The 16,923-nt window shown below is 39.3% G+C and overlaps 1 protein-coding gene across 1 annotated transcript in view; it reads left to right on the top strand.

The window, feature by feature from the left end:
• The window catches only part of cdon (cell adhesion associated, oncogene regulated), a 63,296-nt gene that overhangs the window by 22,066 nt on the left and 24,307 nt on the right, over positions 1-16,923 (top strand). The window contains exons 2-7 of the mRNA XM_008426440.3: positions 9,342-9,474; positions 11,460-11,738; positions 13,675-13,821; positions 14,812-14,955; positions 15,038-15,325; positions 16,179-16,448. Of these exons, the coding sequence (XP_008424662.1) occupies positions 9,408-9,474; positions 11,460-11,738; positions 13,675-13,821; positions 14,812-14,955; positions 15,038-15,325; positions 16,179-16,448 (1,195 nt within the window). The 5' untranslated portion in view covers positions 9,342-9,407. The remainder of the gene's footprint in view (positions 1-9,341; positions 9,475-11,459; positions 11,739-13,674; positions 13,822-14,811; positions 14,956-15,037; positions 15,326-16,178; positions 16,449-16,923) is intronic.

Genomic DNA, 16,923 nt, shown 5'->3' with positions numbered 1-16,923 from the left:
TCAAAAGGTCAACCAGCCCCATAGCTTTTATGAAATCCAACTTTCTTTATATCTTTAAAATGATAGCGACACAAACGAAAATTTTTGCTGCACAAACCAGCACAAACGTAGCACTAACATTTGACACTAATTTTGTTTGATTTCATAAAAGTGGGGGGGCTGGTTGACCTTTTGACCTTTACACTTTCATTAATATCTTCAAAGCCAAAGCAGCACAAACGAACATTTTTGCTGCACAAACGAAGCCTAGTTGATTGACATCCATTTTGTCTGATTTGAAGAAGGTGGGGGGCTGGTTGACCTTGGATGACCTCTAGAAACATTTCTTTATATCTTTAAAATGATAGCGGCACAAACGAAAATTTTTGCTGCACAAACCAGCACAAACGTAGCACAACGTTTGACACCAATTTTGTCTGATTTGAAGAAGGTGGGGCGGCCAACTTCACTCAGGTCCACTCTCACCATGAATTTGAGCTTATGTCTTTCAGCAAAACTCACAGTTTTTACCAAATTCTATAGTCTAAATCTGCTCCTTTTCGGGGTTGCTACTGCCTCTAGTGGCGTGGGGGTGGTAACACAGCTAATATAATTACATTACTAAATCAGAATACCGCAAAGTATTTTGTGTGTCGGGGTATAAGAAGGGTTCAGTGAATGCGCATATGAAACTGGGGGGTTTCGGTACCTCAAATTAGGTTAAGAACCACTGATGTAGATGGAGACTTTTTATTGTGATGAGGGTGAAATTATAACAAACATAATTTTCTTCCAACAAGCCAAAGTATTGTGTTTTTTTAATATAATAGCAGCTTTTATAATAAATAGAACTATGTCTGTTGCTAAAATTGTGACTTTGCTGCTTCCAAATCAACTTTAATCCAATTTATTAAACTTGGGTAAATGCAGTAAAATTTTTAACAGAAAGTGACGCAACTAGATGCATTAAATAGAGCAAACATGCAAAATCCTGTTTAAATTTTTGGATTTACCGCTACTACAAAAAATGACTACTTCATTTGATTGACTTTACTTATTTATTTTTTTCATCTACTTTTGACTTGACGATTTTGGCCCATGTGACATAAAGTTTGGACATTAATGCACCGAGTAGTGAACTGTGTCCTGGTAGGAGACGGGAGGCAGCTTGTCCACATCATCTGATATCTATCTCATGATGGTTGATCCTGACAGCAGCCATTTTGTTCATATTTCTCTTGCACATTGGTCAAGAGCGCCAATATACAGGTCTAGAAAAAACTAAGAGCTCAGAAAACCTCCTGGTTCTTCCACCAAATGTTGATTTCTGAACTCCTGAGTTAAAACATTCATATTGTTCTTCCTAAATGAATATGAACTTGTTTTCTTTGCATCATTTGAGGTCTGAAAGCGCCGAATCTTTTCCGTTATTTTGACCATTTCTCCTTTTCTGCAAATAAATACAAAATTTTCTGCTTGGCATTTCGGAGACATGTTGTCAGTAGTTTATAGAATAAAAGAAAGATGTTCATTTTACTCAAACATAGACCTATAAAAAGTAAAATCAGAGAAACTGGTGATTTTAAGTGTCTCTTAATGTCCACCAGAGCTGTAATTTCTCTTTGTTGGTCTGGAAGTCGTGGCTCATCTAAGCTTTGCGCTGTGCTTTCCTACCAAGATGGCGCGGGGCACTTCCTGTTCAGACTTGTGAGAAATATGTTGGTTGTTGAAAATTACATTTCAAAATAAGAGCATCAACATAAATTACACTGAGATTCAGAGATGTTTATAAGTAGAGATAGCTGAAAGTTGATGCCTTGCATTAAGTAAACAGAAATCCGTTTTAGTTGGCAAACATTTGGCGTTGAGACAGAAGATGGTGCACTTAACTTTTTTTTAACTTTTGAACGCAGTCACCACACAGATCAATTATTTCTGTAAGATTTTACTGCTGGAACTAACTGATCAGTGTGGAAAAACCCACTGTGACCCCGCCCACCCCACTTAGCCACACCCCCTAGGGTTTATTGGCTCCACCCACTTTGGAGTTTTTCAAACTTTGTCAGTGACGAGGCTTTGCTAGCTACACTTTAAAACATTAGCAGCACTTGGTTCATCCTTTGGGTTCCTTTATTTAAAAGCCACTCCGAGTTTAGTCTTGAGAGGAAGCGTGGGTTTCTTTTTGCTGCGGCGGCTGTCGCCTTCAGAGGGGTCGGTCTCATGGTGTCTGTCTCCACTGAGCAGGACGCTTCATGGTGGCGGATGTCACAGGAAAAAACCAACCAGATAAGAACCAGGAATGATGCCCCTTTGTTTCCTCGTTGCGGCAGATCGACCGGCCCGATAAGGCAGCTGTGTGTGTTTACACAAGGGCATCCATTTGGAAGTTCACGGCCCAACGGATGTACGAGCCGAGATGAGAGTAGAAATAAGAGTCGGATACAGAATCATCTCCGGTGTCTTACTGTACCTTGTGCCAAAGTGCCCATGCTTGGCAGTGCATTGTTCCAGCACTGTTGTTATCATTGTAATTATATATCATTATTCCGGCAGAGGCAGGAGTTTCCAGCGCTGACATGGGGGCAGCGTGCAGAGCTTGTTGCGACCTGTGAGATGGAGAAACGCCAGCCTCTGTCTGATGTGGGTTGATGTGCCTGACTGAGCATGCTCACATTTAAACCTGAGCTGGAAATGCAAAGAATATACATCCTGAGGTGTGACTCTGAGCCCAAGCATCAAATTTCCAGATACTTGGTCAATAATGATAGGTTTCGGTGTACGAGAGGGGGTTGCATTTCCATTTTGATCAGCTTTCTTGTCTCTTTTTGAGTCAAATGTTCTGCACTGTTTGGAGATGCAACAGCTGGAATTTTGCACTTTATTTCCCAACTGTTGGACTTTTTGTAAAGCTCTTGCTTCCCGACACTAATTTTGAGAGATTATCTTTAAGAGCTGCGATAAAACATTCAAAGCAGTGGTGGTTTTCTAGCTTTGCTGGAGTAAGCCGTCTGACTTTGTTGCTGAAAGAGGTGATGTCACACCATGTGTAAGAAAGAGCAGTCACTGTAAAACTCTGGTTTACTCTTTAAAAACAGGAAAAATACATTTTAATACAATTATTAGCTTCCTGTAGTTAGCACAGGTAGCATCAGAGAGCATATTTTGTTTTTTGTGAAGCTTTTGCCTCCAGATACTAATTTTCAGATTTCTCTTTAAGACCCATAATTTAAGAGGATAATCTAACATTAAAACTAGCAGCAGTTTTCTAGCTTCCATGTCATCATTTTTTAAAATTGAAATAAAGTCTAATGTCACACCAGGAGTTTAGAAAAAACCGTCACTATAAAACGCTGTTTAAAAACCAAGACAAAATGATCATGGAGTTGTCATTTTAACCCATTCTTTAGCTTCTTGGGGTTAGCACTGTTAGCACGGTGCTACCTGCTAACTCAGTTTTGGACGTATTGTGGGAGTTCAAGCATCAGCAAATTTTGTCGCTCATTTCCCAAGATTATTTTTAAGAGCCGTAATATAAAAGGATAAAATAATGTGAAAACTAGCAATAGTTTTCTAGCCTTGCTGAAGTAAGTGGACTTTTTTTTTTTTTACATTTAGACTTTATTTTTTATTGAAAGGCTAACGTCAAACCCTGTGTTAGAATAAACAGTCACTAAACCTCTGTTTACTCTTTTAAAACCAAGAAGAATGGTCATGGAGTTGACATTTTAACCCCATCCTTAGCTTCTTGGGGTTAGCACAGTTAGCATCTTTAGCTTGTATGGGTTAACACTTTTGCCTCCAGATTCTAGCTTTGACAAATTCAGATTTCTATTTGAGTCATTTACACGAGAATAAACCAACATTCAAACTAGCAGTAGTTTATTAGCCTTCCTGGAGTAGGTGGTCTTTTTTATGTTGAAAGAAAGGATGATGTCACACCATGTGTAAGAAATAGTCTCTCTAAAACACTGTTTTACTCTTTAAAATCAAGAGAAATGATCAGGGAGTTGACATTTTAACCCCATCCTTAGCTTCTTGAGGTTAGCACAGTTAGCATCTTTAGCTTGTATGGGTTAACACTGCTAACATAAATTTCGTAGCTCATTTTCCATGTATGGTTTTTGTAAAGCTTTTGCCTCCAGATTCTAGCTTTGACAAATTCAGATTTCTATTTGAGTAATTTACACAAGGATAAACCAACATTCAAACTAGCAGTAGTTTATTACCCTTCCTGGAGTAGGTGGTCTTTTTTATGTTGAAAGAAAGGATGATGTCACACCATGTGTAAGAAATAGTCTCTCTAAAACACTGTTTTACTCTTTAAAATCAAGAGAAATGATCAGGGAGTTGACATTTTAATACCATTGTTAGCTTGTTGGGGTTAAAACAGCACAGATAGCATCACTAAGCAAATGTTTTGTAGCTGATTTTCCCACTTATGGGTTTTCTAAAGCTTTTTCCTCCTGATACTGACTCTGACAGATTCTCTTTAAAAGCCACAACATAAGTGGATACAACATTAGCATTTGTTGTTGTTGAAAGTATGACAACACACCATGTTTTAGTATAAACAGTCGCTATAGCGACTGATTTTTATAGAGAAATTAACTTTTAATGCCTTTTTTAGCTTCTTTAGGTCAGCACAGACTGATTCGTTTTTTAGTTTTAAGCAGTTATGAAGCACAGTGGCAAAACTTTATACTGCTCCCGCACAAGTTGCTCAACAAGTTGTTGCTAGGGAATCAGAGAGTGAGAGGGTTGCTAGGTAACGAAAGAGTGAGTGAGTGAGTTAGTTCCACCAACCTTTCTTAGCTCACTCTGAGAGGTTGATCAGCTAAACTCTTTCCTCTGTCTTCATCCCCCAGAATGCTGTGTGGTTTAGTGACTGTTTCATATATTAAATATTCTATTATCTGCTGATATTGCGATATTTTATTTATTTATTGTCCAGCCCTTCAGTTAGTGTTGATAACTGGCAGGTTTTGCTCACCAGTCTGTGTGTTAAAATGGGGATAAAAGGCTGGTTTGTGATTGAAACAGTAAGAAGCGAGGGTGACCCGGGGTCACCAGACACCCGCTGGTTTGTCCTCTCCCTCTGCTCTTTCTTGACCCCTGACCCCGGAGTGAGAAGGGGGCGTGAGCCAGGAGCTGGAAGAGTTTATTATTTCCTGCCTCCTCCTCCTCTTCTCTGTCAGGTTTCCGATGAAGAGACGGAGTCGGGTGACATCAATAAGGCTGAAGTTTTGACATTTAAACTAATTAGCATTAGAATTAAACTGTGCAGTTTAAACAGCACGACATGCTGATTCTGCTGTTCATTGGAGGATTTTAAAAAAACACTAAATCTTATCAAGCATTTTTCATCTGGTTTGTTGTGTAAATATCTTGGTACACTTGAAATAAGACAAAACTGACTCATAAGTAACTTTCAGTAAGATATACGAGCTTGTTTTAGGTCAATACTTTCTTAATATTGGTGAAAAATGGGGAAAATAATCTGTCTTTGGTACTAGAAGTTATTCATCAATATTATGAATTATTGACCTAAACAAACTCCTATATTTTGCTACAAATTAATTTAGTCTTATTTCAAGTGTACTAAGGTATTTGCTCTGGAACACGTGTCAAACTCAAGGTCCGGGGGCCAAATCTGGCCCGCCTTAACTTTTTATGTGGCCCTTTAGACTCCAATTTACATCAGTTAGTCTGCAAAATTCACACAAAATCAATGGATCCCAACATTTTTTTCAGATTTTTACTGCAATTTTTTCCTGAAGTTGGTGAAAAACATTGGGTCTGAGTGACTGCTGCCTCAGCCTTACCTGATGTAAAGTTACAGTCCGTGACCGATACGGCGATTGATAAAAAGTCACGTTTAACACCATACATTAGCGTAAATATAATAAAAATTCCTTACAAATATTTTTTAAATTAGCATCAGAAAATCTGTGATTTTGATTGCAAAAAAAAAAAAAAATCACTGAGTGTGAAAAGATTTTCAATATTATTTAATTTTAAGAAACACTTATTGAATCCTGAAACAAACAGCTGTTTATTGATATTTTAACAGTTTAGTGGGTTTTATCAATACATTTTGACCCTTTAAAAACATTCAGATTTTTGATACGACCCAACATGAAAATGAGTTTGACACACCTGCTCTAGAAACTAGACCAAAAATACTTTTGGGTTTTTGCAGTGTACTTACTCTACCAAGCTGCAAAAAGACAAAATCTTACCAACTAGTTTTGGTCTAGTTTATAGTGCAAATATCTTGGCACGTTTGAAATAAGACAAAACTAACTTATAATTCACTTTTCGGTGAGATTTAGGAGCTTGTTTCAAACCAATTCTTTAATATTGATGAAAAGGTTTTAGTTACATAAGCAGATAATTTCACTAAAATAAAGAAATTTTTCCCATGTTTAAGTGAAAAACTGTTTTTGTGTACTAAGACATCCACAGTAGACAGCAGACTAAAAATACTGGGTAGTAATTTGTTTTTGCAGTGTACTTTCTCTAACAAGCTGTGTTTACTTTATTCACTGCAAAAACTCAAAATCTTACCAAGTAGTTTTGGTTTAGTTTCCAGTGCAAATATCTTATTACATCTGAATAAGAAAAATCTAACTTACAAGTAACTTTTCAGTAAGATAGAAGATTGATTCAAGTAAATAATTCCTTAATATTTTTTTTAAATACTGGCTACATTGGCAGATTATTTCATTTTAAAAAAAATTATCCGATGTCAACAGTGAAATATTCTGTGATTTTCATAAATATTAAAGAATTAAAACAAGCTCCCATATCTTTCTACGTTAGTTTAGTCTTATTTAAAGTGTATTAAGACTTTTTGCACCAAACACACTTGGTAATATTTTGTGTTCTGTTCTCTATATTTGCTTTAAATTCCTATCAGTTGAGTTTTTCTCCGTCGGAACTGAAAATGAGCTCCTGCTCTCCGCCGGGAGGCTAAGCAAACTGACCTGACTGACTGTCAGGTGTTTGAAACAACTTCTCAGCCTGAAGAATGAGGGTTAGAAACCTGCTCACCTCCTGCCATCCCACCCAGGCGCCGCGCTTTTCCCCTCTGACCCCCCTCGGCCCCGAACGCCGGTGGCTGCGAGCCGCCGGAGCATCAGCGTGAATGTCACAGCTGGGCGGCCATTGTCTGAGCCGCCTGAGGCTCCGGGCCCGGTTACCAACCAGGAGCAGGGGATCAAAGCCGGGAGGAGGAGGAGCTTTCAGAGGGTTTGAGTTGAAAAGGATGGAGGAATGCTCCTAATTACGCGCCTCCTCTCATCCTCTGGCTGGTGAGGAGAAACTCGGTGGGACAAGAGGGGATATTAGAAGTGAGGAGACTCTTTATGGCTGCGTTCACACTGCAGCCTGAAGTGACCCAATTCCGATTTTTTTTTTTTTTTTTACGTAATGTGACCTGTATCCGATCTTTTCATGGCAGTGTGAACAACACAGGTCAGATTCTTTTTCGAATGTGACCCATATCCGATACGTATCCGATTCAAATGCGACTTAACGTCCTGGCTGCATTCATCCGAACTGAACGTCACTGATTCTCAACAAATCTCACTATTCTGCTCCTGATACGCGCAAGTGGGAAGAAAAACAACAACCATGACGAACTATATGAGGATCAAGTTGTTAATTTGCTGCTCCGGCCGGATAACAACTTCAAATGTAAGCTATGCTCCACCGTTAGCCTCCATGTTTACTTCCTCAAACACTGAGCTCTTCTTCTTCTTTTTATGGCGGTTGGCAGAACGCTGAGAACGTTGACGCTATGGCGCCCTCTACTGCGCATGCGGGACACTTTCAGGTCGTTTGCCCGTTTTCACTGCAGAACACATACAGGTCGCATTTACTGGCAGTGTGAACGACCCCGGCAAAAAAATCGGAATTGAGTCACTTCAGGCTGCAGTGTGAATGCACCCTATATCCTCACTTATTGTATCATTTATATTAACATTTATTTTTACTCATTGACCTTCAACCCAACTCAGACGTGACTTTACGTAATAAAAAACGTTTTTTTGTCTGTGTAATTTTACTGATGTTCTTCACTTTGTTTCTGCTGTTTCTGGTGTTAAACCGATTTATAAGTAAAGCTGATGATGATTTATCGTTAAACATTTCTTACAAGACTTTTGATTTACTGTATTCTTGGTGTGTTAAATTTGACTTATTGATGTTAAATAAAAAACGAAACAAAACTGACAGAGCTGTAGCCTCACAACCTCTAGAAAAGTTGGAGGAATCAGCTCACTCACTCACTCACTCACTCACTCACTCACTCACTCACTCACTCACTCACTCACTCACTCACTCACTCACTCACTCACTCACTCACTCACTCACTCACTCACTCACTCACTCACTCACTCACTCACTCTTTGGTTACCTAGCAACCCACCCATTCTTTGGTTGCCTGGCAACAACCTGTTGAGTAACTTACAGCAGCAGTTTAAGGTTTCCTCTCTGTTCCTTATAACTGATTAAAAATAAAAAAAATAGTGTGGAGTGAAAACTGGGGCTGCACAGTGGCGCAGTTGGTAGAACTGTTGTCTTGCAGCAAGAAGGTTCTGGGTTCGATTCCCGGCCCCGGTCTTTCTGCATGGAGTTTGCATGTTCTCCCTGTGCATGCGTCGGTTTTCTCCGGGTTCTCCGGTTTCCTCCCACAGTCCAAAAACATGACCGTCAGGTTAACTGGCCTCTCCAAATTGCCCCTAGCTGTGAGTGTGTGTGCATGGTTGTGTGTCCTGTGTTGCCCTGCGACGGACTGGCGACCTGTCCACGGTGACCCCGCCTCTCGCCCGGCACGCCAGCTGGAGATGGGCACCAGCAACCCTCCCGACCCCACCGAGGGACGAGGGTGCAAGAAAATGGATGGATGGATGGATGGAGTGAAAACTGTGGATAGAACAGGAAATGTCGCCCCCGTCCAGCAGTATTTCAGATATTTAAAACAAAAAACTAATTAGTAATTATAATATATCGACTGATATGAAATGCTTGTATCGTGATACTTTTTCAGCCATATCGTCCAGGCTAAACTGACATTTGGATTGGAAATATTATTTTTGGGTTTACCGTTACATTTCCACCAGAGCATCTATAAATATCACTAAATTCAACAATATGATTAAATGCAGTTTTTGTGTGCAGCTTAATGTAATAAATCACATTTTTAATTTAGTGACCTCCAGATTAAGCCTATTAAAATGGGAATGTTTTACAAGAACAAGATGTGTGTAATAAAATCAGTTTTCCAGCTATAAAGTCGCACCTTTTTTCTGCTTTTTAAATTTATCTAGTGTGTCTGCTTCTCTCTGCGTTTGTTTCAGGTTTTCTAAGCGGGCGAGGACGCGCGCTCCAGGCAACACGGCCGCTGGCTGGGGTCAAAGGCCGCCATGGACAGTGGCCTAAGGGTCCTCCTGTCCACTGTGCTGTGGCTCAGCCAGATTATCAGCTGCTCAAGTAAGTTTGAACTATTCTTCCCTTAAATCAGTGTTTCTCAATTCCGGTCCTCGCACCTCCCCGCCCTGCATGTTTTAGGTGTTTCCCTTCTGCCACACACCTGAATTGTATCTGTGGGTGATTAACAGGCTTCTGCAGTACCTGATGGTCATGAAATCATTTGAATCAGCTGCTCTGGAATAGAGGCACATCTCAAACATGCAGAGCCGCGGGGCGATGAGGACCAGGGCTGAGAAACTCTGCCTTAAATTAATCAAAACTGAAAATTCCCACTGTTTTTGTTCTTTAAATGCATCAGTGACAACCCGGCCCTTTAACTTACTTTCCTTTTTTTATGGTGTCTTTATAAAAACATCTGAATTATTAAGAGAAAAAAAAATCCCCTTTTTTTAGGTGTATCTTCTCTAATATATTTTTTATTAAATCTATAAATCCTTTAAGATCTAAAATTTAAAAAAATCGGTTTTAGACAAGAAAAACGGACAATATTCAAATATTCAGTTTTTAAAAAATATTTTGTTGGCCAAATTTTGATTTGACCGATCAAAACCATTTCAGGGGGCATAAATGGCCCGTAGGCCACACTTTGGACACACCTGATCTAAAGCTTAAAATGCAAAAATAAATAAATAAAATAAATACAAAATAGAAACCAGAACAGGCAGAAAACAATCAGATTGTTGTCTCTTTTGTCATTTTTTCCACATTGTCTCAGTGGGAAATCTGTGTTTAGCATTTTGAGAAAAGAGATTAAATCAATACAATTTGAAATGAGGCTGTAAAGTCACAAAATGTGGAAAAATTATAAGAATATTTTCCACATTTGGCATCCAGCAGAGAATCTGTATATTTAATTAGGGCTACAACTAACAATTATTTTACAACTTCATTATCTATCAATTATTCTGGCGATTAATCGATTAATTGTACTTTTAAAAATTGTTTTGAGATTTTTTATTTAACCACTTAGGCCTTTTTTTAATGCAACATTAGAAATGCATAAAAATATAAACAAAGTATTTCATTCCTTTTTTTAAAAGTGAAAATAAATGTTTTATTGCCTAAAATGGAATAGCAGCATTTCTTTAGAGAACGTTTTGATCATCTGCAGCTAAGAAAAATATTTACAATATGTGAAAAGCTCAGTGGTTTCTGCTTGACTTCATACAACGTGGAACAGATCTGTATATTAACTGATTAATAATTGGATATGCTTAACAGGAGGCGTTTATTTTTACAGAATTTGAACCAGGTGAAGTTAAAGTTATTCAACTTGAGGAGTTCTGGGTAGAAATTATTTACAGACAAACATGTTTTTTAATCTTAAATGCAAATTTTCATATTTTTAGGACAGTTTTGGCTTAATTACTGCTTTGAATAAGTTGTCCTTTCAACAAATACCCTCTTTTTGAGTCTTTATACTGCAATTACTGCAATCAATTATTGCAATCGATACTGCAATCGATTACTAAATGAGTTGACAATTATCTTAATAATTGATTAATCACGATTAATCGATAATTTTAATATTTTTGGTCTAGTTTCTAGTCCAAATATCTTGGTACACTTGAAATAAGAGAAACTAACGTAGAAGTATCTTTTCAACAGGAAACCTGAGCTTGTTTTACGTTTTAAGTTGACTTAATATTGATGAAAAGTGCTCTTTTTTTTCACTACCATCAGTTTTTAAACGGTGACAACATTTAATGTACCACTGCTAACTGGTGTTTGCTGCTTTTTTGTGGCACATTTGGATTTTTTTATTTTTTTTACTTTGCAGGAATAATTTAAAAACCAAATGAACTGTTAATCATCTCCAAATGGCTCCAGTTCTTAGTATTCGTAAGGAAAAGCATGTTGCCGAGTGTCGGAGCCTCCCAGTGTTGATGTTATTAGTGATAAATCCCAGACTGCATGTCGTAATGCGGTGCAAACGGATGATTCACGTTTCTGGACCCGTTTCTCCTGTCATGGTTTTTCTCCAGCTCAGTATCCGTCTCTCCGCTCTGAGCCAACCTCTGTGGTCCAGAGTCCAGGTTCTGCGGTCCGTCTGCAGTGCTCAGCGAGCCCTCCGTCGGCGGCGGTTTCCTGGCGCTTCCGAGGCCGTCCCCTGGACCTGGACACGCTGCCTGGGGTGGAGCTTGGCCGCGGCTCCCTGGTCATCTCCAGCCTCACACCCGACCACGTCGGCGTCTATCAGTGTGTGGCGCGCTCAGGGCGCGGGCCGACCATCGCCAGCCGCCTCGCCCGGGTGGCTCTAGCAGGTACGGGTTAGAGCTGGGTGGTAAATCGATTTTATTGTTTGAAAATGGGACCTCTTGTACATAATTCACATTTTATATGTTTTTGTTCTTTAGCTGCTTTTAAAAACAGCCAAAGCTCTTAACAAAACAAACACACAGCCAGTTTCTGGTGTCTTGAAAAGGAGCAGTTTCAAAATCTTACCGATTGTTAAGACACATTCAAGGGCCGTTGTTCCGTTATCTAGCAACCTCAGCTGAACCCACCCCGTCACCTAGCAATGCAAGCAAAGCTCCAGTACGTTTGGTCAGCTGGTTTCACCATTGTATGCACTGTACAATGGCTGCTGGAAAAGAGAACAGTGTTTTGTTGTTGACTTGCCATTCAGAAACCACTTGCTGCATTCTGATTGGTTGTGTAGGAAGCTCTACTAACGCTTTTCAAAGATGTACAGTTGTATAATTGCACATCTGTTTGCAATCATTTTCATGCGTGAGAGTAAACATTGAGTTGGGGACGTGGCCAGCAGCAGCTAATTTTGATTTAAAGCGACAGAAACCCTAAAACAACTCAATCTGAAAGGAGTCCAAAACTGATCAGACAAAAAAAAAACTTATTTAAGAATGATTTTGTGCAAAAAATATAATGAATATATATTTTTATAAAACCTTAGACTTATGCCAACCCGTTCAGTGTCTTTAGTCAGAAGCTTCAACACAGACTGCTACAGGAGATTTTTCCTGCTTCGCCATTTACTGTAATTCTTTGAAGACTTCTGAGTTAACGACATCTGGGCCTGTCACAGTAACACATTTTCTGGACAATAAATTGCCCCAGAAGTTATTTCAATAAACATTAATATTGTTGTTTTGAGATCATTTTCAAGTATTCTAATGGTAATAGTGCAAGAACACGGTTTCAAAGATCAATAAACTTTAAATTCTAACACTGCAACTGGAAGACATTTTACATATCCAAAATAAATAAACTAAACAGAAACAAAAAATAAAATGAATTATTAAGTCTGTAAACAAAATTATCCTTCAAAAAAAAAAAAGCACTTGAATGAAGACCCCCGCGACCCGACCCCGGATAAGCGGAAGAAAATGGATGGATGGAATGAAGACTTTAGTCATCCAACCTTTGGTAGAAAGAGAGAGATTATTGAGCTTGTTTTAATTTATTTATTGCTTATTGTGACCTGCCTAACCACATGATTTAGTTTCTCTTTAGGATTAATATTAGTATTTTTGTATTTCAGAATTTTTAAGAAAGCACAGAGTGCTGGAACTCAGCTTGGGTTGCTAGGCGATGGGTGGAGTTCCGCTGGGGTTGCTAGGTAACGGAGCCGATTTGTGACTTTACATTGGGGATATTTTTCAAACGGCTCCAGGCACCAGAAAACGTTAACTTATTGCCAAAAATCAGCTGGGTGTTTCTTTTTTCTTCTTTTGTTAAGTGTTTGGGTTGATTTTAGACCCAAATGGAGGAATAAAAAAGGCGCTACGTATCGCCCGGCCTCAACACGGATCATAATCCCGCTCTGCACACTTCACTTCAAAGAGCGTGGAAGAAAGAGAGGAAGCATCCTTGAGTAAAGGAAGTCCATTTATGCGTTTCGAACAAGTAGAAAGGAAGCGTAGCCTCGGCTGCCGGCCGCTGAGTGACGGACGGGAAGGAAGCAGTTGGAGTTTTAGTCAGGCAGCCGTCCAGATGCCTCTTGTCTGCTATCCTTAATGAGCCGTGGGCTTTCCTGTGTGGAAGCGTGTTATGCTCCTGCTGGGACGCTACTTTCTCTTGGCCTCCACGTTAAGTGCTTGACCCCGATCGGAAGCCGTATCAGGCACGAACCGAATCCCTCTCTGCAACAATAAACAAACCCGGCGATCCAACACAAACAGCTTCACTTCAAGTAGCGCCGCTGCTCACTGAGTGTTTTCCTCTCTCCGCTTCATGCAGAAATATCAGAATATGAAGCCGGACGACGGCCGGCGGTGTCGGCGCAGGAAGGCGGCACGGCGGTCATAGAGTGTCCGCTGCCGCGCAGCGCTCCGCCGGCTCGGCCCAAACTGAGAGTCAGAGGCGACTGGATCGAAGAGTCAAGAGGTTTGTTTGAAACTACGTAAACACGGGACATTTTAACTTTAATAATGATTTATTTAGTCTGTTTCATGGAGAGCCAGACCTCTCACTGCTCTCTGCTAAACAAATGTGTTCCAGTTCATAAAAGTTTGAGTTTTTGATTCTATTTTAGTTTCATTTTGTTGTGACTTTTTGTTTGTTTAATTTAGTTGGTTTTAGAGTGTTTGCTTGTTATTATTAGTTAAATACGTTTAGATTTATTAGTTATAGACATAATTTGTGTTTTTATGCTCTCGCTTAACTTTTATGTGGAGAATTCGTAATCATATTGTGATTGTTTACTTTTAATAATGATTACTGAAATAATAAACAAATTTAGTAATTGATCAATTAATCAATTACTCATAAAAAGGCAAACTGCTTAAAAACGGCATTCAGAGCAGTAATTAAACCAAAACTGTACAAAAAAAATTATATTTCACATTTCAAATAAAAACCCTTCTCTCTATGTAAATAGAATGATTAATCGATTAATCACATTTAGATATGATTAATCGATTTACATATCAGAATCCGATTCACACTTTGGTACAGGACAGTCAAATGCAGTTGATCGTTGTAGGGACGAAACAGTCATGATTAATCTATTATTGAAATAATCGTTAACTAATTTAGCAATCAATTAATCGAGTATAGACTCAAAAAAGGCAAATTGATAAATAAATAAATAAATAACATATACCAGAATGAATCCAAAACTGTACAAAAGTTACTGACAGCAGCAGGTCTGTCTTCTTTTTTTAATTTTTAATTAAATTATGTTTTACTTGCAAACATCCCGTCTTATAATAAAATCTAAAATAGTCATAACTGTAAAGTATGGATCGGTTATCAAAGGGAGGTGAAAGTTTGTTTGTGCTGCATAAAAAGGAGAAATTTTCCACCCTGCTCTGTGTTTTTGTTACATGTAACCCATTAAACGCTGTAACTGAATGTGCTGTTCTCCCTTTTCAGATAACTATTTATTGCTTCCATCCGGCAACCTGCAGATTGTCTCGGTGTCGGCCCAACACCAGGGCATGTACAAGTGCGGCGCCATGAACCCCGTTACCGGGGAAACCGTTGTTCAGTCCCACGGCGTCAAGCTGCTAGTCAAACGTCAGTAAAGCTCGTAAAAAGATGCAGATTTCTGTTGTTTTTACTACTTAATGTTAGTGACTCGTTACCTGTTTGTGTACAGGATCCTCTTCCTCCTCGGTTCGGATAGTTTATCCCACCGCTCCGGTGTCGGTTTCGATGCTGCATTCAGAGCCGCTGACGTTGGAGTGCGTCGTCTCCGGGAGTCCTGCGTCTGTAGCCACGTGGTTTAAGAACGGTCAGGAGGTCGCATCCGGGCCCTCGCTGCTGAGACGAAGCAACAACCTGGAGTTCAGCCGGCTGACGAGGAGCGATGAAGGGCGCTACAGCTGCAGGGTCGAGACCGAGCGGGGCGCCGTGATCGGACCCGACTACACTGTAAACGTCCTCGGTAAGAACGAGAAATAAAACTAGGGCTGTCAAAGTTAACGTGGTAAAACAACGGGATATGTGGACCATTGTAGATTAAAAAAGGAGTAAATTTCTGCCAGAAAACACAGAATTTTTTTTTTTCTAGAATATTTCTGAGTTTGAAAAGTCAAAAATGAGCTTCTATTTCCCTATAAAATGTAAGCGTTTCAAAAAGTGGAAATAATTTCGTAGTTTTTTTCTCACAAATTTTCAATTTTTCAAACTTGGATATTTTCTAGAAAAAACCTGCAAAATTTCTGAGGTTAATCTAAAAATTTCTGAGTTTTTTCTTGCACTTTTTCAATTTTTCAAAAGTTCAACTCAGAAATTTTTGAAAAGTTTATAATTTTTTTCTCAAAAAAAGTTTGAGTTTAATTTTTGAGTTTCTTCTCTCTCTTTTCGACTTTTCAAACTCACCAATTTCCATGTTCTTTTTCTAGAAAATATGAGATTAATTTCACTTTCTGAGGTTTTTTTTCAGGGAAATTTTCAACTTTTAGAGCTCAGAAATGTCCTTGTTTTTTTTTTCTCTAAGAAAATGTATGAGATTAATCTAAATATCTCGAGTTTTTGGCAAAAATTTACTTTTTTTATCGTATGCCTTTAATCAGAAGATGCTTATTTTGATGCTTATTTTACATAATGCAGACAATTACATAATTGTCCATAATTGTAATTGATTGATTTTGATTGAAGTGTGGCAGAAGGAGGTGATTAATAGGTAGAGTGTGATTAAGAGTAATTTTTTTAATTGCTTGACGACACTAAAGAAAACCCAGGACGTCTGCAGACTTTTTGGTGCTGATGATGGTCTGACTGTGTTTCTCTAACAGAACCCGCCTCCATCGTCGACGGTCCGGGTGACCAGCTTGTTCCTCTGGGCTCTTCTGCTCGTTTCACCTGCTCAGCGAGAGGAAACCCATCCCCGAACGTCACCTGGCTGTTCAACGCCGAGCCCGTCGCTCCATCTCTACGCCTACAAATCTCCGGGTCCTCGCTCATGGTGTCAGACGCGACGCCGCAGGACGAAGGCGTATACCAGTGTCTGCTGGACAACGGCATCGGCTCGGCGCAGGCGCATGGGATCCTCACGATACAGCCAGGTACGGGAGCTTCGGCTGACCTCAACTCTCTCAACTAATGGAAAGTTCTCAAACCCTGGTGATGTTCAGCTCTTATTTCCAGGTTAAGACATTAAAGATTCAACTGAAGGTTGAGGATTTTTTCCCCTATAATTCAGCTCATGTGGTGAAAATGTTTATTTTAGGATGCACATTTGTTTGTTTTTCCTCTACCTGTCACGGTCGCATACAAGAAGCAACAAACTTTAACCTGGTTTGAATTCATATGTGAATGTCAGGCGATAGCATTTCACATCGATCGATATCAATAATTATTGATTAGTACTTTTGCTTTAAATTTCTGAAATTCTGAGACGCGTGACGTTTCCTGTTTCATCCAGTCTTTACTCCATGTTGTTTATTTTTAAGTAGAAATGAGGCACAGTGGAGAAAACTTGAACTGCTACTGTGCCAGTTAACCAGGCAGGGGTTGCTAGGTAACCAAAGAGTGAGTGAG

The sequence above is a fragment of the Poecilia reticulata genome, chromosome 13 (genome assembly GCF_904066995.2).
Source record: "Poecilia reticulata chromosome 13, P_reticulata-male-v2, whole genome shotgun sequence".
Taxonomy (NCBI): Eukaryota; Metazoa; Chordata; class Actinopteri; order Cyprinodontiformes; family Poeciliidae; genus Poecilia; species Poecilia reticulata.
This window is presented reverse-complemented; position numbering and strand designations above follow the sequence as displayed.